General features: G+C 43.7%; 3 protein-coding genes across 3 annotated transcripts; 1 reads left to right on the plus strand and 2 right to left on the minus strand.

The window, feature by feature from the left end:
- Window positions 1-3,072: 3,072 nt before the first annotated feature.
- LOC122615904 lies at window positions 3,073-12,665 on the minus strand. The gene is made up of 4 exons (XM_043791080.1): window positions 12,484-12,665; window positions 4,695-5,405; window positions 3,988-4,636; window positions 3,073-3,517 (listed from the first exon to the last, which is right to left on the minus strand). Exons 1-4 carry the CDS (start codon window positions 12,568-12,570, stop codon window positions 3,291-3,293), a joined length of 1,674 nt encoding a protein of 557 aa, XP_043647015.1. The 5' UTR covers window positions 12,571-12,665; the 3' UTR covers window positions 3,073-3,290.
- A 728-nt stretch (window positions 12,666-13,393) lies between these two features.
- LOC122617398 (small RNA degrading nuclease 5) lies at window positions 13,394-18,353 on the minus strand. The gene is made up of 4 exons (XM_043793247.1): window positions 18,104-18,353; window positions 17,823-18,037; window positions 14,976-15,759; window positions 13,394-14,918 (listed from the first exon to the last, which is right to left on the minus strand). The coding sequence occupies exons 2-4, from the start codon at window positions 17,873-17,875 to the stop codon at window positions 13,647-13,649; spliced, it is 2,109 nt and encodes a 702-aa protein (XP_043649182.1). The 5' UTR covers window positions 17,876-18,037; window positions 18,104-18,353; the 3' UTR covers window positions 13,394-13,646.
- On the plus strand, window positions 16,020-17,666 carry LOC122617399 (innexin inx4). The gene is made up of 3 exons (XM_043793248.1): window positions 16,020-16,420; window positions 16,481-16,782; window positions 16,854-17,666. Exons 1-3 carry the CDS (start codon window positions 16,144-16,146, stop codon window positions 17,376-17,378), a joined length of 1,104 nt encoding a protein of 367 aa, XP_043649183.1. The 5' UTR covers window positions 16,020-16,143; the 3' UTR covers window positions 17,379-17,666.
- Window positions 18,354-18,486: the final 133 nt, after the last annotated feature.

The raw sequence follows: 18,486 nt of genomic DNA on the forward strand, positions 1-18,486 counted from the left end.
ATGACTAAACGTAATTGAATGATAATAAGTTAGAAAAGCATCCTATGTATTTAAAAATGAATAATGCGATAAAAACTTGAACAGAGCCCGCAACAACCGCATTTGCCGCAACTTGGGCTGAATAATTAAGGGGTATTAACTTCAAGGTATACAAAAAATGTCAGTTGCTGCAAGTAATGTGCCAACTTTGGGCTATAATTTGGTGGTCCTTCCCCCCTGGCCACTCCCCTGCCCCTTACAAGCTGCAGCAGTTCTGTGGGTCTAACACAGATTTGTGGCCTTGGCTTTTTCGGTGGAGAGTACGGTCCATGGGGCGTATGCGTCATATCAGCACACGCATACGCCGTGTAGGTCAATGCTGTTGGACCAAAACGAGAGTTTGCGAGTGTGTGGCTCTGTCCATGTGTGTGTGTGCTGGTGTAGGTGTAATTGAAACTTCCGCTTTGGTCAGTTAGCGCAATTTAGCAAGCTGCAAAAAAGTTAGGCACGGCTGAAGTAACAGGCAAAGTGCAAAGTCCATTGCAGCTACTTGGCTTTCATTTCAATTTAAACTTTGGCAAGCTAAAGCCAGCATACCACACCACACACATGTGTGTACAGTGTGCACTTGGCTCACACATGGACACACGCAGTCATGGAGAGTGAAAATTATTTTAAATTATTTATTTCACAACAATTTTCATTAGGTGGCCAACCTGCAATGCAGGCTGCCCGCTTTTCCGCATGCACCTTACTCTTTGCCACACGCTCGGCACTAATTCACTTTTGCTGATTTCTGTGAAAAAAAATATGCGAAAAATGCCTTGAGAGGTTTGCATGGTTGTGCACTCATGTTTCATATATGAAATAATTATATGTGCGGTCAGCACAGTCGCTGCCAAAAGGCCGCCGACTGGCTGCGGGCAGTGCAGCATTTTCCCTGGCAGCTTCTAAAAAATATAGGGGAGCAAAAAAGAAAAACATAGAAAATTTGTGGCACTGCTACATGGTCCATGTTTCTGCTGCATAACTTTTGCGGAGATTTCCCTCAACTGAGGGACGACACGCCCCCTCCATTTTGTTGCCCCCAGGGCCACTGTCATCGTCTATGTGCAAAATTAGTGGCCAGCTAGCAAGATGTAAACGCAACAAAAAACGCCAAAGGAAAATGCAACTGGCTAAAGGTTAACAAGCGTCAGACAGGCCACCAGCAAACCCTGGGAATTACCCTCTGGCAGCGGAGGAAAAAAAGCATCAACGAAAATAAATAAAAGAACTTATAATTTTTGGCCACCACACACAGAAACCGTAAAAATGGGTGAAAAAGAGTCTGGCCAAAAGAGGAATGTTAATGAAAAGCAAGCGTGAAATAAAATCATAAATTTTCCAGTGGGGGAGTGAAAAATGCTAGTTTTCCACAGCGGGTTTTTGTTATTTGTATGTTGTTTTGTTATTATATGGCATTCGTATGCACATGCCAACGAAATGGAGAGTTGGAGGAATAGGAATACTTAGAGCTAGCGCTGGGAATTGGACTCGGGTGAGTGCATTTGCGGTAAGCCCCCGAATGCATACAATGATAATGTTATACTTGGCGAAAGTGCTAGTATGTGTGTGTGGTTTGGCCAGGATTTGCCCCCAGCGAGGTCCAGTCCCGAGTCCTGTCCAGAGTCTAGACTTGGTCAGCTAAGCTGGCGCAGCGATTCGATGAGTAGTTGTCATAGAAATGGGTGGGGGGCAGGAATGCGGATGAAGTTGATGAGGGTTAGAAGGAGCAAAAGTGAAAGATAGCCATGACTTGGGATGAGATGTGTGTATTTAGGGAAAGTTGAATTAATAACACAGGATTCCGTTGGGAAAGGGCTGGATGAGTTCCTTTTATGTTAAGTCCTGTAATAGATTTGTATTTCGTAGTAGCCACTCGTCACTCAGACAAATAAAATATATAACCAACTTTATAATATTGTCAGGCTAGCTTTTTAGTGGTTTGAAACTTTGCTAACATGCGGACTGCTTATTACGACTCAAACCTTTGTGTGAGCTTTTGAACCGCATTCGTCACTACAGTAATTGCCAAAAACAATCGAAAATTTGAAGCTGCACAATAATGGTTTTAGAATACCTATATCATTTTTGCACAAAACGTCCCAACCATTAAAAATCGTGTTGAAATATTTTAGAAAATTGTGTACATCTTTATTATTTCTTTAACTACCTTTTTCTTGAATGTATTTCTTGTTTTGTGGTTGATGCTTTGCTTCATTGATATTTCGCACTGGAATCGCTGTTTCAACCTATAGTATATAACGTGTGGCAACTTAGGCGAATAGAATTCGAGGCGTTCTTTGCGCTAAACATTAACTAATAAAATGCATAAATCTGTTAACAATTTGTGTGTTTCCTCTGCGCTTTGCTGGTGTGCTTACATATGTAATTCGCTATGATTAATGCTAATCTGATTGTTATTGTTATTTATGCGATTTAGCTATAGCACTTCGTTATAGGAGTTAAAGCCAAGAACCGAGTAACGGCAACATAGTTCTGATTTCAACGAATTTTCTCTCTATATACTCATATATGCATGTATATATAGTATTTATGTGTGTATCGTATGAATGCTGGTGAGTGTATATATAAATTCCATTTGTCGACAATTGCACAACAGTTAAAAGTATAGTAAACAATTAATAATAATGAGTTTAGCTATGGCCGGGCCCAAATACGATTTGCACTATAATTTTTGTGTGTTTGATTAACTTGATGTATATGTACTTTGTGAGTGAGATATCCCTAGCACTATGCAGTAATTTCCTAAGTTCTGTAATTAGTTTTACTTCGGTTTTTAACTTGTTATGTTAGGTTTGTATTTTGAGTCCAGCTACAAAACGTTGCATAAAGTTGTATAAAAGTTTTGGTATTACCATTGTTTCCATTTGACTAGCGAGTAAATACGACCTACACACACCGCATATACATATATATATATCTGCGTGTATATAAATAACATTATATAGTATTGTTAGAAACGGCTGCTATAAAATCACTGCCACAGTAATTGGCCATTATCCCCATAAGACTAACGTAATCGTTAACTCTATGTATAAGTAATTCATAAGCGCTAATATTCGTTTAATGCAACAAGTCTATGTGGGATAGTCATCTCAGCCTCCGTCGTATCTGTGTCGATTTCTGCCCCCTCCATTTTCATTTCCATTTCCCTCCTCAGATCCATTCCCATCATCCTCGTCCTCCGCCTCATCCTCATCCTCCTCCTCGTCTTCATCATCCTCCTCCCCCTCGGACTGCTCGGATCAGTCGAATATGCAGACGAAGATGCGCAGACAGTTCATGCCCACCTTCTCCCAGCATCCCTCCTCCGTGGGCCGACCCTCGTGGGCCAGCCGCATCTTCTTGGGATAGTTCTTCGGACTGCTCCGGTCGCTCAGGTGGACGGGCATCCGGGCGTACTCGGCACGCGGCTGGCGGAACTTCTCCAGCAGCTCCGCCTGCTGATCGGTGAGGTTCTTTAGCTTTTTGCCTGCAATGTAAATAGAGAAAATATTAGTAAGCACTCAGTTTTTTACACAAATGTACACACTAGCAAGGCTTACAAACAAAGAAAGTATCATTGTTTGTATTTTAGCCTCCAAAAGTAATTATTCTACGGCATACTCCCGATAAGACGGCATCTTTACTGCCTTTGTCACATTTGTATATTAAATATTATACATTTTTTATGAAACATTTCAATGCGCTGTTTAAATATATTTCTCCAGAATTTAAGCTATCTGAAAAAAATATAAACATTTTGCCGAACCAAATAATAGATAAGAAGTAAAGTTTTATAGAATTTAAAAACTTTTCGCTTATAATATTCAAGTATTAGTAGAGAGATAGCTAAGGTTATAAATAGAATCTTCTGAGTTTGCAAAAGCAAACTAGATCTCTGACGGTTCACTGAACTGCCATAGATAAGCCTACACTACACTACTCCATGAGGCTACTCACCCTCGAGGGCGTCGGTGATGAGTGATATCTCAGTGGGTGGCAGTAGCTCCAGGCGTTCGCAGCATCGCCGGAATTCGCTGGCGGTCATTCGCAAGTAACGGGGTGTGAGGCACAAAGGACCGAGGACAGTGCGGCGGTTCTCCGGCGTGGCATCGATGTGCTTGCGGGCGCACTCCGCCAGACTCCACGTGGCCAGGCACTCGAACAGTGTGACCTCCGACCTGAGCTGCAAGGTGTCCCTCTTGACCAGCGTCTCCAGCTCCTCGAACCTGAGATCACTGATCTCCGGCATCGAAAGCTGCAGCTCGGCATGCATGTCGATCAGCTGCAGTGTGTTGTGCAGCAGTGCCACGCCGTAATCTTCGGTGGTAAAGGGATTTGGATTCGGAATGAGGTTCAGCTGGGCACCATCGCCCTCCGCTCCGTTTTCGGTGGACTGAGCGGCCTTGGCAGCGGCCAACTGCTTGGCCGCCGCCTTCGCCTTGGTCGCCTTCTTCCTGGCCAGCTGCTGGCCCGTCTCCTGGGTGGTGATCACTGTCTGGTGCTGGTTGGTCAGTGCGATGCCCTGGTAGAACCACAGCGCCTTGAAGATGTCCAGTGCGGTGGCGCTCGAGATTCTGAGATCGAGTTCGCGAATGCAGTAGATTATCTGAAATTATTATTCTGTTATACTTATTGGTCATCCACAATAGGAAGTAATAACTTACCAGATCTGGAACATTGAAGCGATCGGATAGCTCGAGTATCTTGAGCAGGTGCTTGTGATCGCGATAGGGAATGAAGTGCTTCTCCATGTAGCGGACGATCAGCTCGAAGTCGTTCTTGTCCACGTTGAGTATCTGGAAGTGGTTGTCGCTCTTGCGACCGCTGTTCGGACCGGCGTGGATCAGCTTGGCCAGCTCCACGCTCCGCTCGAGCACCGATTTCCGTTCGCATCTGATCATGTAGCGATCATCCCCGTTGACCACGATGAAGTCTATGTAGGGATTCACGATGATCGGTACACCTGTGTATATGTTTGTCTGACCCCGGGAGTAGGCTGGTGGCAACATGTGGGCGGGCGGGGCACTGGGCGCCGGAGCACTCTGAATGGCATCCACATGATGGCCATCGGGCCCAAGTCCGAACGGTAGCACCATTCTGTTCGGCTCCCACTCCTCGTTGTTGTTGTCTTCCTGGTTTCCCTGCTGATCTGTGATCTCCTCCTCGTTCTCGTTCTCTTTGTCCTTGTCCTTTGCCCCCTCCCGACGCCGCAGTGCCTTGTGGACCAGGGCTCCCACCAGCGGGAACTTGGTGATGCGCTTCTCCTTGACCAGATGCTCCTCCAGATGCGCGTTGATGTGTCGCTGGCGGTATTTGTTACCCGGACGTGGCTCTAGGCTGTCATTGTCGTGAAAGGCAGTGATTTTGCTGGAGAACTGAAAACAGAAACAAACAGTATGAGGTTTGTTTGTTTTTGAAATTTACGAATCTCCAAACATATTTAGTTAGTTTATAAATAAATGATTATCCATATGCTGCTATAGCGTTATCTACAATATCTCATCAGAACTTCTTAATCTTTCTTGCCTTAGTGGTACATATTATGTAAGTAACCTTTTTAATTTATTGTTAAATGATTCTTGATTGATTATTGAGTGCTGCACAACACTCGCATTTCAAGTACCACAGCTTAATGTGGCTCTAGTTTAGGGAGCTTCAGGTGTAGGGTTGCTCTGTGACTATCAATGGTCTCCCGAGGGAACTACATTTTTTATCTGAAGAAATATGTTAGGTGGATATTATTTACGACCCGTACGAGTGGCTAGTTAGTCATGCCGGCCGGTCGACGATTTCGCCACGCTAAGAAATCTATAGGTAGTTATTTTAATGGCCGTTGTAAGTACTTTCCCACCTGACTGATTGATTCATTGGCAGGCTTATCAGTCAATTGGCACACTTCAAAACATAAATCGTTTAGTGGTCTAAACAGCCTTTAATCGCTGATTTTTGCACTCGACAATAAATTAGGCGTGCTATCTAAAAAGTACACGCCGACTAATTAGCCAACCAGCCGAGCCTCAAGCCCAACAATTTTTGGGGCCTGTTTCAGTTAGCATATGTTCCAATCGTTTGATTACCGCCAAATCGTCTGCAATCCATCATACTATAGCCATAAATCATGTCCAATATCGAAAACGGGTGCACTGCTACCTACTTTCGACGGCCAAGTTCTGCGCGTGATTATTTAATTCCCCTAAAAATACTAGCCAGTGATAGGGACATTACCGAATCGAAGGAATAGGCTCTGTGATTAAGTTGGCTTTCTGACATATGAATTCATCAGACAACGCAAGCCACATCGAATTTAATTCTGATTATTTTAATTTAGTTAAGTCCTAAATGCCAATCTATTCAAATTGGATATCTGGTAAGCTGGAAGTAATGCCTTCAAGACATGAATAGCAAATTGGGTCTCAAGTGCTTGCATAGTTATTTAAATAAAGTTAATCGATAAGTTGGCCGTTAAGTTTTGAATATTTAATTATAATTCTTGTGTGGCACTACAACTATATTGACTATATATTCTTAATTGCATTGAAACTTTCACATACCAACTTGCCTTATGTTCTTTTTTTGTCACGGGAACACTAAAATATGGAAGCATTTAGGGGCTTGAGAATGATAAGATTGTCAGTCTGATATGCCATTAATATGGCCAATATAGCAGATAAATTGTTTGAACCTTGCAAAATTTCTAGAAGTAAAATTGTTATTATTATAAAACACACATCTTTAATGGTATATTATCACAAATAACTTATGTTTTGCTTTATGTAATAACATGAATGAAATTCTTTTTCCTAAAAAGTAAACATTTATATCTAAGCGAATTTCAGAGGGAAACTTTCTGAACCAAAACCTTTGTTCAATTGGAAAGTTTGATTTATAGTTCCTGTTCTTGTTATTTCCTTAAGTACAATGCAAACAAAGTTAATTGAGGCAAAGTGAGATTGCGGGCAAATTCGCGCCGGTGCCGCAAAACATTAAAAAAGAGTGTACTCGTATGGAGAAATATTAATAAATAAAATAAATTCTACGACGATGTTTGAACAGTTGTAAGGAAGACGGAATCGGTCTTGAAGTGTTGACGACCGCGCTTCTCGTGGTTCAAATGTGGAATACTATATGGTACTATATAGTTCCCAGTTCCCAGCTTTCTTCAGAGAGGGGACGACCGTAAGGCGGCCTGATATTCAAATATTTACCCAGTGAACCACAAGGGGAACTGTGACGACTTGTGATACTCGTAGTCTGATAGTGCAATAAATAAATTATCGTATGCAAATAAATTTATGGCTGTTCATCGCTCGACTTGAGGCTTTATCATCTGCACAGTAACCGCAATGGGAGATGGGTTTTATGTACAGCACAGGCATCGAATTAGCACTTGGAAGTCATATGTGTTGATTTCCTTTTGTTTATCTGTACGATAATATTTGGGCCGTGGGAGGGTCTAAAACCCTAATTGGAACCCAGACCTTGTCCAAATTCATTCTTGAACTTTACAACGCACATGTCACTCGATTTCACTATCGCAATTATCATTATCATTTTGTATCATGCACTTCTTACGCTTTATTTGTTGCCTCGGCTTATCGCTAGACGGCTTCATCAATCAATCAATCAAAAGGCGATTTACTTTGGCCGCGCCTCTGCCAAAGATATGTTGGCAAAACGACTCCTCGGTAACCTTTTGATTTATACTTTTGGCAATCGAATTTTGTAATAATTTCTAATATTGTAAATCACTAATTGGCTGGTCGAGTTCTGGTTATTTTCGCACGATTTCGAACCGAACACCGCGAGTTTGAAATATCGACTGCTATTCCATCCCATTTGCGAACTGCGACGTCGACGTCGGCAGCTACGCCGGCAGCGCAGCCTGGGGTGTTCAGCAGAATGCGTCACGATCGTTGGGGCAGCGGAAAATGCTCCCAATCGGAGATAAGTTCTATTAAACCAAAAATTTTAAAACATTCGGTGTCGTTTTTATATACAATAATATTTTTTTGATATTTTTTTTCTCCTTTCTCAAAGCTGATTTAATTTTTTTAGTTTGAAAAATTACTATTTCCCAAAAATGCGATAAAAACAAAATTGAACAACGTTTCATTGCATTATTATTTTGTAAACAAATGTTTTTTATTTTTTTTTCCATTGCATTATTATTTTGTAAATAAATGTTATTTACTTTTCTTACAAAAATTAAAATACGGTAAAAATAAAATTAAAATAATGTTTCATTGCATTATTATCTTGTAAGCAAATGTTATTTACTTTTCTTTCAGATTTTTAAATTGCATATTTTTTAGGACATTTTTATAATGCCATCCTATGACCCCGAACAGCTTCAACTGCTTCAGTCAGTTAATCAAAATTAAATATATTAGAAGACCCATTAAAGTTTAGCCTGCCCGCATTTCCACAAACTTTGAAGTTGCAAAAAGCCGAGGAAAGCTCGCAAAATGCAGGTCGAGCGGAAATGAGTTCGAGTTCTCCGCCTCCTCGCAGCCTTAAGAAGCATTCACAACTCGAGTTATCAACTCAATTTGGTGGACAAACTGTCGGGCAAATAAATCAATTTGTGTGCCAAAGAAGCAAATGGCATAGTTAAAGGCGGCACCAGCAGCTGGAGGAAGATTTCACAGTTGGATGAACCAATTAGCACGCGGATTTCTGGGTGGGTGGAGGATCGAATTTCGGATTTCGGAGTGGGTGGTGTGTGGAGTGTGGTGGGTGTGGGAGTGTCATATTTGACAACTGTAATTGTCGCAGGCGCTTTGTGTACGCACGAAATTCGCCTCATTGATAAGCAATGCAAACAGCACAGTGGGAATAAAAAGTAAGTGTCCACACACACACACACGAGTACGAGTATGGGCGTAAGAATAGCAACAAAGAGCACTTTTCCAAGGGCCAGGCAGAAAAGCAGAGTAGTTATTATCGGCGGCCAAGGCCAGGACAAAGCTGAAAAGCTGCTCGAGTTGGTACTGTGTGCACAAGTATTTATGCAGCCAGCGAGGGCTGCCACAGAAGTTGGGGAAGGCGGCTGCCAACGAAAATTACGATTAGATAAAACTAAACTGCCTGCAAAGTACCAAGTTTATCACTGTTTTTATCGGTGACAACTTTAAACAGTACTCACACACGAAATACGTAAGCTGGTTAAATAAAACCTAAGCATTAATTTAAAAATTCCTATTGGTAATTCCTGATTGTAAATATTAACTATTGGGTATATCTGCATAAGATAACCACTAGAGATAGGAAAGACCGACAAACTCTTGCTACTCCTCGATCTCCCCTCGCTGAGGCATAGGCCACTTTAATGTTTACATACGTATTTCGTGGGGGGCTACTGGAGCAGCGAAGACTGCTAATGAGTCCCCATGTAAGGCGGAAGCTCCAGATGGGAAAAAACATATGAAACCGGCCAGAACAACAGCAAAAACTGTTAACAGTTAGCACTCGCAGTTCGCCCCACGAACGACCTTGACATTGGGTGGCTGGGTGGTTGGGGTGGTTGGGTGACAAAAGGCCCACTGTGCACGCATTTCCCCAAGATCAACATAACGATTGGATCGCTTAAAACCCGTTTACGATCGCCGGGCCGAATCAAATATTTGCATTCATAAGGGAAAATTTAATTAGCAGCATCAACAATGTCGAGCAATATCGATATTTACACCAGGCAGGCGGGCGGCGAAAATGTTTAATTAGTCGAAATTTAACATAATTACTCACTTTGTTGGCTGCCGGTAAACAACACGCAATATGCGTGGTTCAACGCAAACAATCGAACAAATGAAGCTGCAAATAAACAAGCCAAAGCATTCGATGGGAAAGACTTGCTAGCCCAACCCATCTAATCCCAGTACAATTCCACTTCCTGATCCGCTGCCAACTCCGAATTCCACCTGCAATTGCCGCACTGTTCAAAAATAAAACACTTGCCACATTCTTGGGCGGAGCGGGAAAAGTTCACAGCCAGTGCGATGGCTCCTCTATTAATATCCATCCTAATGAGGTGGTTCATTAAAATTAGCCCACAGGCAGCCAGTGTAAGTACTGCGCGATTATGAAACTTTGGAAAGCTAAAATTACTTAAATATATAAGTGCGCTGTAGAAAGGCAACCAAAATGCATCTTTTAAAATACCCAACTTATTTTGGGTAAAATCAGAACACCTGAACTAAGAGATATGATATACTAATAACACGAAATCATATGATAACTTTACATCATGGGCATGCTTCTACCAAGAGGCAAACTAGTTTTGTTTGTAATCATTTATCACACTATAAGGTTTAACGAACTCCCCTTTCGAAGTAGCAACCTTACTATTGATATAAAGCCTGTCATATTGATTGTCACACAACCATATTTTAGTTGTAAGCAAACGTTCTTATCTGCAAGACATGAGCAACTTTGCACTGTAACAAATGCGATTTGTATCTTGAACTTCCCACTCGAAGCCCCTTAACTGCAGTATTTCGGATGCGTAATTCAATTTGCCACGGGTCTGCGGCATAGTGGCACCTACAGTCCGTGTCACCCACTGAGTCATTGGTCGCAGGGCCTTTGTTCCGCGGACCGGCACCTTATACTACACATAAGAGTATATCAATGGTACTATGGACACCCTCGGACAGGACAGCGTTTCACAACAGGAAAATGACATCATTTGATTTGATTGCGGGCACACTGAATGCCGTGAGGCAAATACAACGCAGTGGAATTTGTTGTTCGGTCTTGGCTCGGGAAAATTGCATTACTCATCCATCCCCTGCGAAGATCCAGCAAAATGATGACCAAATTGCTCGCTGCTCTTTTGGCAACGCGCCAAATAAACCGATTTCAAAGTATAATATACACATTGATTGCAGGAAAGGTGGCAATGGCAGCCACACAGAAAGTTTACTTAATTATTACTATGTTCAAGAACTAAACTGCTTTTATAGAGTGCAACCTTTTAAATAATACTTTTGAAGAGTATTAAACATATGAATCTTAACTATAGTTATACTTATATGTATAATATTTTACATGTGATTATTTAAAGCGATTAGTAATTCCTACATTAAATGCACATTACAAAACAAATCCTGACACAAAATAAAAAGTATAATATTTTTGGTAGAATATTCCTGTTAGTGAAAGCGGTAAGTACTTCATAGTTCTACATCATACAATTTTTTATTACAAAATTCGGCTAAAAACGGAATAAGAAATAATTAAAATTTCCCAACAAAGAAGGCGACAATTTCAATTTCCGTTCGGCTTTCATGGAAATCAAATTTTTAGGGGACTTGGGAGCTAACAAAAGCGCTGCCTCCCGAATTGCAAACAAAACACGAAAACGTGAAAGGCGAAAAAAAGCGAAAAACTCACCCTCGACGCGCAGGAAAATCTCAGGGGGTGGGGCTGGTGAAGGAAAAACCCTACGCAACATGTTCCATGTTCGGCGGGGAAAACAAAAGGGCGAGTGGACGGGCACTGAATGAAAGTGGAGCAGCAGCAGAGGCAGCAGCAAGGCAAACAGTTGGAACAAATTTGCAAGTGCTGGCAAAAGAAAGAGGAGACCTTTGCTAAATTCATGGGGTTTGGCATGGGCCAATAGACCAATATCAAGAGCGCGATTCTGGATTTCTGGGGGGGATTGGGGGGTGGTAACCAGTTGGTGCCAAGGGCGAAGCTGGGGAATGGACGTGAGTGCTCGTAACAATTGACAATGCGGCGTATGCGCGATGGATGCCCAGCTGATGATACAATGAAACACTGACACAGTGAACGACTTTTCCACACACCCATACACGCGCATAATTACACCCACACACACACACACCACACACACACACAGACGCTGAGAGTCGGAAAACTTTCCTTTGAACAGGCTTTCATTCGCCAGTGTCTGTGTATTTTATGGATACACAATTTATGTTGGCCAATTGCTCGCCTCTGTTTGTATACAGCATTTCATTTCATTCCATCGCATTTTGATTAATTATACACAAAGACTTACCCCAGTTTATAAATTTGTTGCATGGGCCAACTCTCGAGTTTCGAAATTTATTCGCCAATTTTCAGATTGAGATATCTAAGAACTTCCGCCCCAATGCGAAAATCTTCCAACTTAATGCAATTTCTGTTTACGCCAATTTGTTTATGCCAATTTTGGGTGGCCGCTCGCACCCGAGGATATGCAGATATATACAGATATTTTGGCTATATAGCCCCGCCGATAATCGCGTATATACTCGTAGTTCCGTTTCGATCCGAGAAGCGATCCGAGAGTTTTGCGCGCCTCGTGCCAAACGGAATTGGGTAAGGCAGCCAACAACGACGACGACGTCTCCGCTCGAGAGCCAAAAAGCGTATATACAACAAGATTTGTACGAAGAGCGCCAAGCCAAAAAAAATATGAAAAACAAACGAGACAGCAGGAAAACATACCAAATTTCCCGGGCTGGCGTTGCCACCGTACTGGGCCATGTCCAAAATATGGGTACCATATGAGTTGGGGATCCCTTCCAGGACCATCAAATTTTCACAATCACTTGTGTTTTGCCAGGAAGTACATAACTCGAACCTAAATACAGTATAATATTTTGAAATACTTGCCAGTTGATGGCAAAGCACCAGCCGTCTGGCAACTTTCCATCGGAATCGGGGGAAAATTCTCAGCAGCTTTTCCGCGCCAAGACATGCGCACAGGAACTTTGAGCACGACCCACAGGTCGTATGAGCACTCAGCCAAAAAAGACGCAACATTTTCGAGCGTGTGATAAGACACAATTACGCTGCGGGGACTTTCCCTTTCCGGAGCGGCAGCGAGGGAAATGGAAAAGCCAGGGAGAGCGAGAGTGCGTGGGCTTCTAGGGAGGAGGCCCATTTCGGGCATTCAGGCCCTAGACAACGGAGCACCACATTGAGGGAGGTAGGAAATTTATGGCTCTTATCAACACACCCGCCTGGCTGCCTGGCCAGCGAGCACCAGAGCACCACCAGCCACAAATATCGGGCAATGCAAACTAACCGAAACTAGGTCAAATCCGAGCAGCCAGTTTGGAATGCTCCATCCGGAAAATGTATCGGTCGGATTGGGGAATTATTTCTAATTGCATGCGGACACGAACAGTTTGTACGGTTCAATAAACGATGTATTATGCTGACCCTTCAAAGAATTTAAGTTGGTATCAATATACTGACCCTTTAAAAATTTAAGTGGAAATCAATAATATAAATTAACTTTTTATATTATTGTATTCCTTTAGGGATAAATTATACAATGATCCACAATAATGTTAATCCATTATATTTTTCAGTTATTGAAACCTTTCAGTATATACAGAAACCAATGCAGTTTTTGCGAAAAAAATAAATGTACATTTTATTATTCGTTATTGAAAGAATTTGTTTGAATTGGACAATTTTTCATCGATGCATTGCTGCATGCAGGGCATTTTCCAGGTGTGAGGTAAAACGTTTGTTGGTCATGTCGTGGGGATGATACGGCAAATTTGATTTAGCTGCGTGATTCCAACTGGACCTAGGGCACTGTGGCAGTGGGTATCCTGTGGAGGTGGCCAGCAAAAGACAAGTTCATATTAGGCTTCCTAACTTTCCGATCCATTCAGTCGCTTGATGGCTATTTTGGCTACGCCCTTCGAGCACTCTGTGGATCCGCCCATAAGGACGAGGAAGAGTCCGTTGTGCGCAACAGACTGCCACAAGCGATCGATGGTTTTGTCCAGTTTGGCAACACTCCGCTCGGCACTGTCCAACACAAAGTCCTGCTCTGGCACGCGGAGGTTGGCAATAGTCAGGGCATTTTCCAGTGCAATTTCATTGACCTTTCGAACGGCTTCTTTGGGCGTGGATACCTCGTGGACACACACCGCTGAACTGTGATCCTTGGGCGCTGCCTCACCTGCCTTTTCGATCACTTCCTTTAGACGCGGCTGCAACTCGCCGACCGTGACAATGGCCGTACGCTTATCCCGCTTTGCCACATGTGCAAAAAGGTTGTTGGATATGGTATCGCCGCTGCATGCGTTCGCCAACTCCTGCAATTGCTTGTGCTGCGTGAGGATCTGGTCTCCGAACTCGATGCTGTTCGCCAGTTTCTTCTTGACGAGCTTTAGCGTGGCTCGCGAATCCTCAATGGAATCGTGTCCATCGATGTTTTCCTGGATAATTTCCTGTAAAAAGGTCTTGGCCAGCTCCTTCAGCTTAGTCTTCCGTCGTCGCGTCCCAGATGTGTTGAAGCATACGCTGGTGTCAATTACGTACGGATGCATCATTTTCATCGCGTTCAAATCAGAGTTTAGGGACTGCCCCACCAGGATGGCATCTGAAGGCAGTAGTTCGGACACTTCCTTCTGCACAACTTTCAGCTTCTTGGTCACCTGCTGCATAATTTCAGCTGTTATGCCCGAGTATTGCGTCAGATAGTCGGTGATCCGGTTATTTGGCAACACTAGCGTTTCATAAACGGTCTCGTACTTTTCGTTGACAATAGAGATTCGGGTTAGCTCGTTACAACCCGCCTCCGTGTGACACATTTCACAATCCACGCCGAACATAGGACTGCGATTGGTTACCGGCGCGTACACCTCCTTGGTAAACTTAAAGTCTCGGAAGCGAGTGTGTAGCTCGCCTTGCATCGGAATGGGATAGCCCTCGTCGACCATTTGCAGGGCTGACAGCAGGAGCTTAGTGCGCGGAAACTTGTCATCCTCATGCATGTCTTCCGCCTCAGATTTATTGCTTTCGATTGGAAAGATTGTCTTTACAAACAAAGTGGGATCTTTGTTCAGCTCCACAGCGGACTCCAGGGAGCCGTGCTCGTCTATCAGTCTGCGTGCCTGCACATTGGTGAGAGGAATCTGCAAGAGCAAGGGATATATTATTAAGCTAACAGCTTACTTTCGCCAGAGCCTTACCTTGGCTATCTCGTCGATAATCTGACCCTCCTCCTGCGGTGGCAGTAGCATCTCCAGCTTGGTGCTGAATATCCTGTTGGTGGCCTCAAACTGGCTCTCGTTAGACAGATAGTGGTAGAGAGATAGTCCCTCCAGAATGACCACCACACTGTGCGACAGACTGAGCCACTTCTCCACGCTGCACCACCGATCCGGCCGGCAAGGGCTCTTCTGGCCAATGAGGGCGCACATTATCAGGTTCTGGATGTCAGTCAGAAAGATGGGCGTGCGTGCCTCTTGGGGAGTCTCCAGGGAGGCGCGCTGACCCATCTCACGCAGTCGCAGGGAAGGTACGTTCTCAAGCTCGCGTTTGCGGCGCCTCAGCTCCGCCGTCAACTGTTTGTACTGATCCTCGGATAGCGTGCCGATCTCCTCGGGCAGGCTATCGCCACCAGCCTCGTGGTGGCGCCCTTTCTTGGTCGCCGGCTCTTCGTGATCTGATGTTCCTGTGGCAGACTGGGATTCCGCCTCCTGCTCGGTATTGTGGCGACGGTTTCGCGACTTGCGTTTGCTGCCCACCATAATGAAGCCGTCGTCCTCGTCATCCACCTTTGCTGGTGACTGCTCCTCCACATCGACATCCTCTGCATCGCGTTTTTTGGCCAACTCTGCCTCGTGCAATCGGTCGCGATCATTGAGCTCCATTAGGTTCGCCAGGGCCGCCAGCTTCTTTTTCTTCTTCTCGTTGCGCTCGTGCTGCTTTGCCGACATCTGTTCCTTCATCCTGGAGCGCTTACCGTTCAGGCTGCCGGCGAAAATACGCAACTTCTATTAAATTAACTCGATTTTCAGCAGGTTTCGATTTGTCAACACGAAGATTTAACATGTGCGATGTGCTAGTGTGACCAGATGGTAAGAACGGTTTCAGCCGAAACAGGGCTGCCAGTCTCGCTGTTTTCCCGTCAGATCTGGCTTCTTACCTGCATACATAAAAGCCAGCCAAAAGCTGGCTGCTGAGAAACCCACTGCGTACGTACGATTCCCGAGCGCGAGTAGGAAAGAGACAACAATAGTGTGCTTCAACCGTTATGATGCCGCGTGCTTTTGGAACAAGTTAAAACGCCAAAATTTACAAGCACTGAACAATTCATGTTTTAAGCCGCAAATTAATAAAAATAAACACGCCACCATGTACGCAGCTGTTAAGCCGCTCTCCAAGTATCTGCAGTTCAAGTCGGTGCACATCTACGATGCCATTTTCACGCTGCACTCCAAAGTGACGGTGGCCCTGCTCTTGGCCTGCACCTTTCTACTTTCCTCGAAACAATATTTCGGGGATCCTATCCAGTGTTTTGGGGACAAGGACATGGACTACGTGCACGCCTTTTGCTGGATTTACGGCGCCTATGTGAGCGACAATGTGACTGTGGCGCCGCTGAGAAATGGCGCTGGCCAGTGCCGACCAGGTGAGCTTGGAAATCCCCTTTAGAAATTTGCTCGCTTTTAGCTAGGATTCTCCATTTCAGATGCGGTGAGTAAGGTGGTGCCACCGGAGAATCGCCACTACATCACCTACTATCAATGGGTGGTGCTGGTTCTGCTCCTCGAGTCATTTGTCTTCTATTTGCCCGCCTTTCTCTGGAAAATTTGGGAAGGCGGTCGACTGAAGCATTTGTGCGACGATTTCCACAAGATGGCCGTTTGCAAGGACAAGAGCAGGACTCAAATTCGCGTACTGGTCAAGTACTTCTCCAGCGACTACAAGGAGACCCACTTCCGCTACTTTGTCAGCTACGTCTTTTGTGAGATACTCAACTTGAGCATCAGTGTGAGTGACCCAAGACTTGTAATCTAATAATCTTCGTTTTAATCAACTATTTTAACTTTGTAACCTCGCAGATTCTCAACTTTCTTCTATTGGACGTATTCTTCGGCGGTTTTTGGGGCCGCTACCGTGATGCCTTGCTGTCGCTTTACAACGGCGATTATAACACGTGGAACATCATCACCATGGAGGTCTTTCCCAAGTGCGCCAAGTGCGAGATGTACAAGGGCGGCCCCAGCGGTTCGTCCAACATATACGACTACCTCTGCCTGCTGCCCCTGAATATACTGAACGAGAAGATCTTCGCCTTCTTGTGGCTGTGGTTTATACTGGTGGCTATGCTCGTTGCCCTAAAGTTCCTGTACCGCCTGGCCACCGTTTTGTATCCCGGAATGCGCCTGCAGTTGCTTCGGGCCAGGGCACGTTTCATGCCCAAGACGCACCTACAGGTGGCACTGCGCAATTGCAGTTTTGGCGACTGGTTCGTGCTGATGCGCGTGGGCAACAACATCAGCCCCGAGATTTTCCGCAAGTTACTGGAGGAGCTTTACGAAGCTCAGTCCTTGACTAAAATACCGCCGGGAGCGGATGAAATCTAAGATCTTATTGAAACAGTATTCTCATTTGAATTACATCTACAGTAGAAGACAACTATGTATAACATACATTGATTCTTTTTCACATTACCCCCATCGATATGTGCATATTATCGAAGAAATTGTTAACTAATCTAAGTCATGCTAAGCGAAAAATGGCATTTTCAGTACTTGAGTACATTCTCATATTTCTCATTCATCATAATCGTTCTTGACCACTTTAATACTTAATTGGCTTGATATAGGTTGAAAACTGTATGTTTCTCTAATAAAATTTGAAAGTGAAAAGAACATAAGCTTAATTAGTAATTAATTATCTTATTGGAGCATTTAAGGTAGTGTTGTCATAAGTTGTAAGATTAAAAAAGAATGTAAACGAAAAGCATTAGTTACTTAAATGCTTATTGTATGCATTCTGTGTAATTAACGAGTTCATTTGTCACATACCTCTGCGACCTAGCAATCCTGCGCAGCGCGATTGTCGTTCGGGTCCACATCATGTTGGTTATCTCGAGATAATGGATACTGGATTAAGGACTTCTGTGCGCATGCCGTGGTAAGGTCTCTGTGAGCTGGTTTGCTGCTGGTTCCTCTGATGACTGGCTGAATGCACAGGGCGTATACTTTCTTTGCTTGCGCATCAATTTTTGTTGAGTTGAGTTCTGCGGGCTCATGGGAAAACTGGGTAAGACACTCGATTCCTGCTTGTTTCATGCGCTGCTACTTACGTTCTGTCTGATGGTAAAATTTTGATAAATGATTTTTGACGATTTTCTAGGGAATATGCATGTGTTTTTCTGTTTTACTACCGCTTGTTTTTCGTTTTTTTATTTATATTTTTCGGTATATGATGTTCGTGGTCAAAGCGTTATTTTGTGGACCCGTAAAATCTCGAAGAAGAAAAGTTTTATTTTTAAGGCGCTTTACGAAATTTGTAAAAAAAAAAGTGATTTGGAAACATCTGATTGTAAGGGTTGAGAATTAAGTCTAGGCCTGCTTAGCTTACATTATTTTTATTTCTGGTTTCATGGGTGGGCGGAGGTTCGTTGCTCTGCAATTCCAAAATTCCCCTTCAACTTGCACTTTTCGTCGGCCATTTCAGCTGACCTCC

The sequence above is a fragment of the Drosophila teissieri genome, chromosome 3L (assembly GCF_016746235.2).
Source record: "Drosophila teissieri strain GT53w chromosome 3L, Prin_Dtei_1.1, whole genome shotgun sequence".
Taxonomy (NCBI): domain Eukaryota; kingdom Metazoa; phylum Arthropoda; class Insecta; order Diptera; family Drosophilidae; genus Drosophila; species Drosophila teissieri.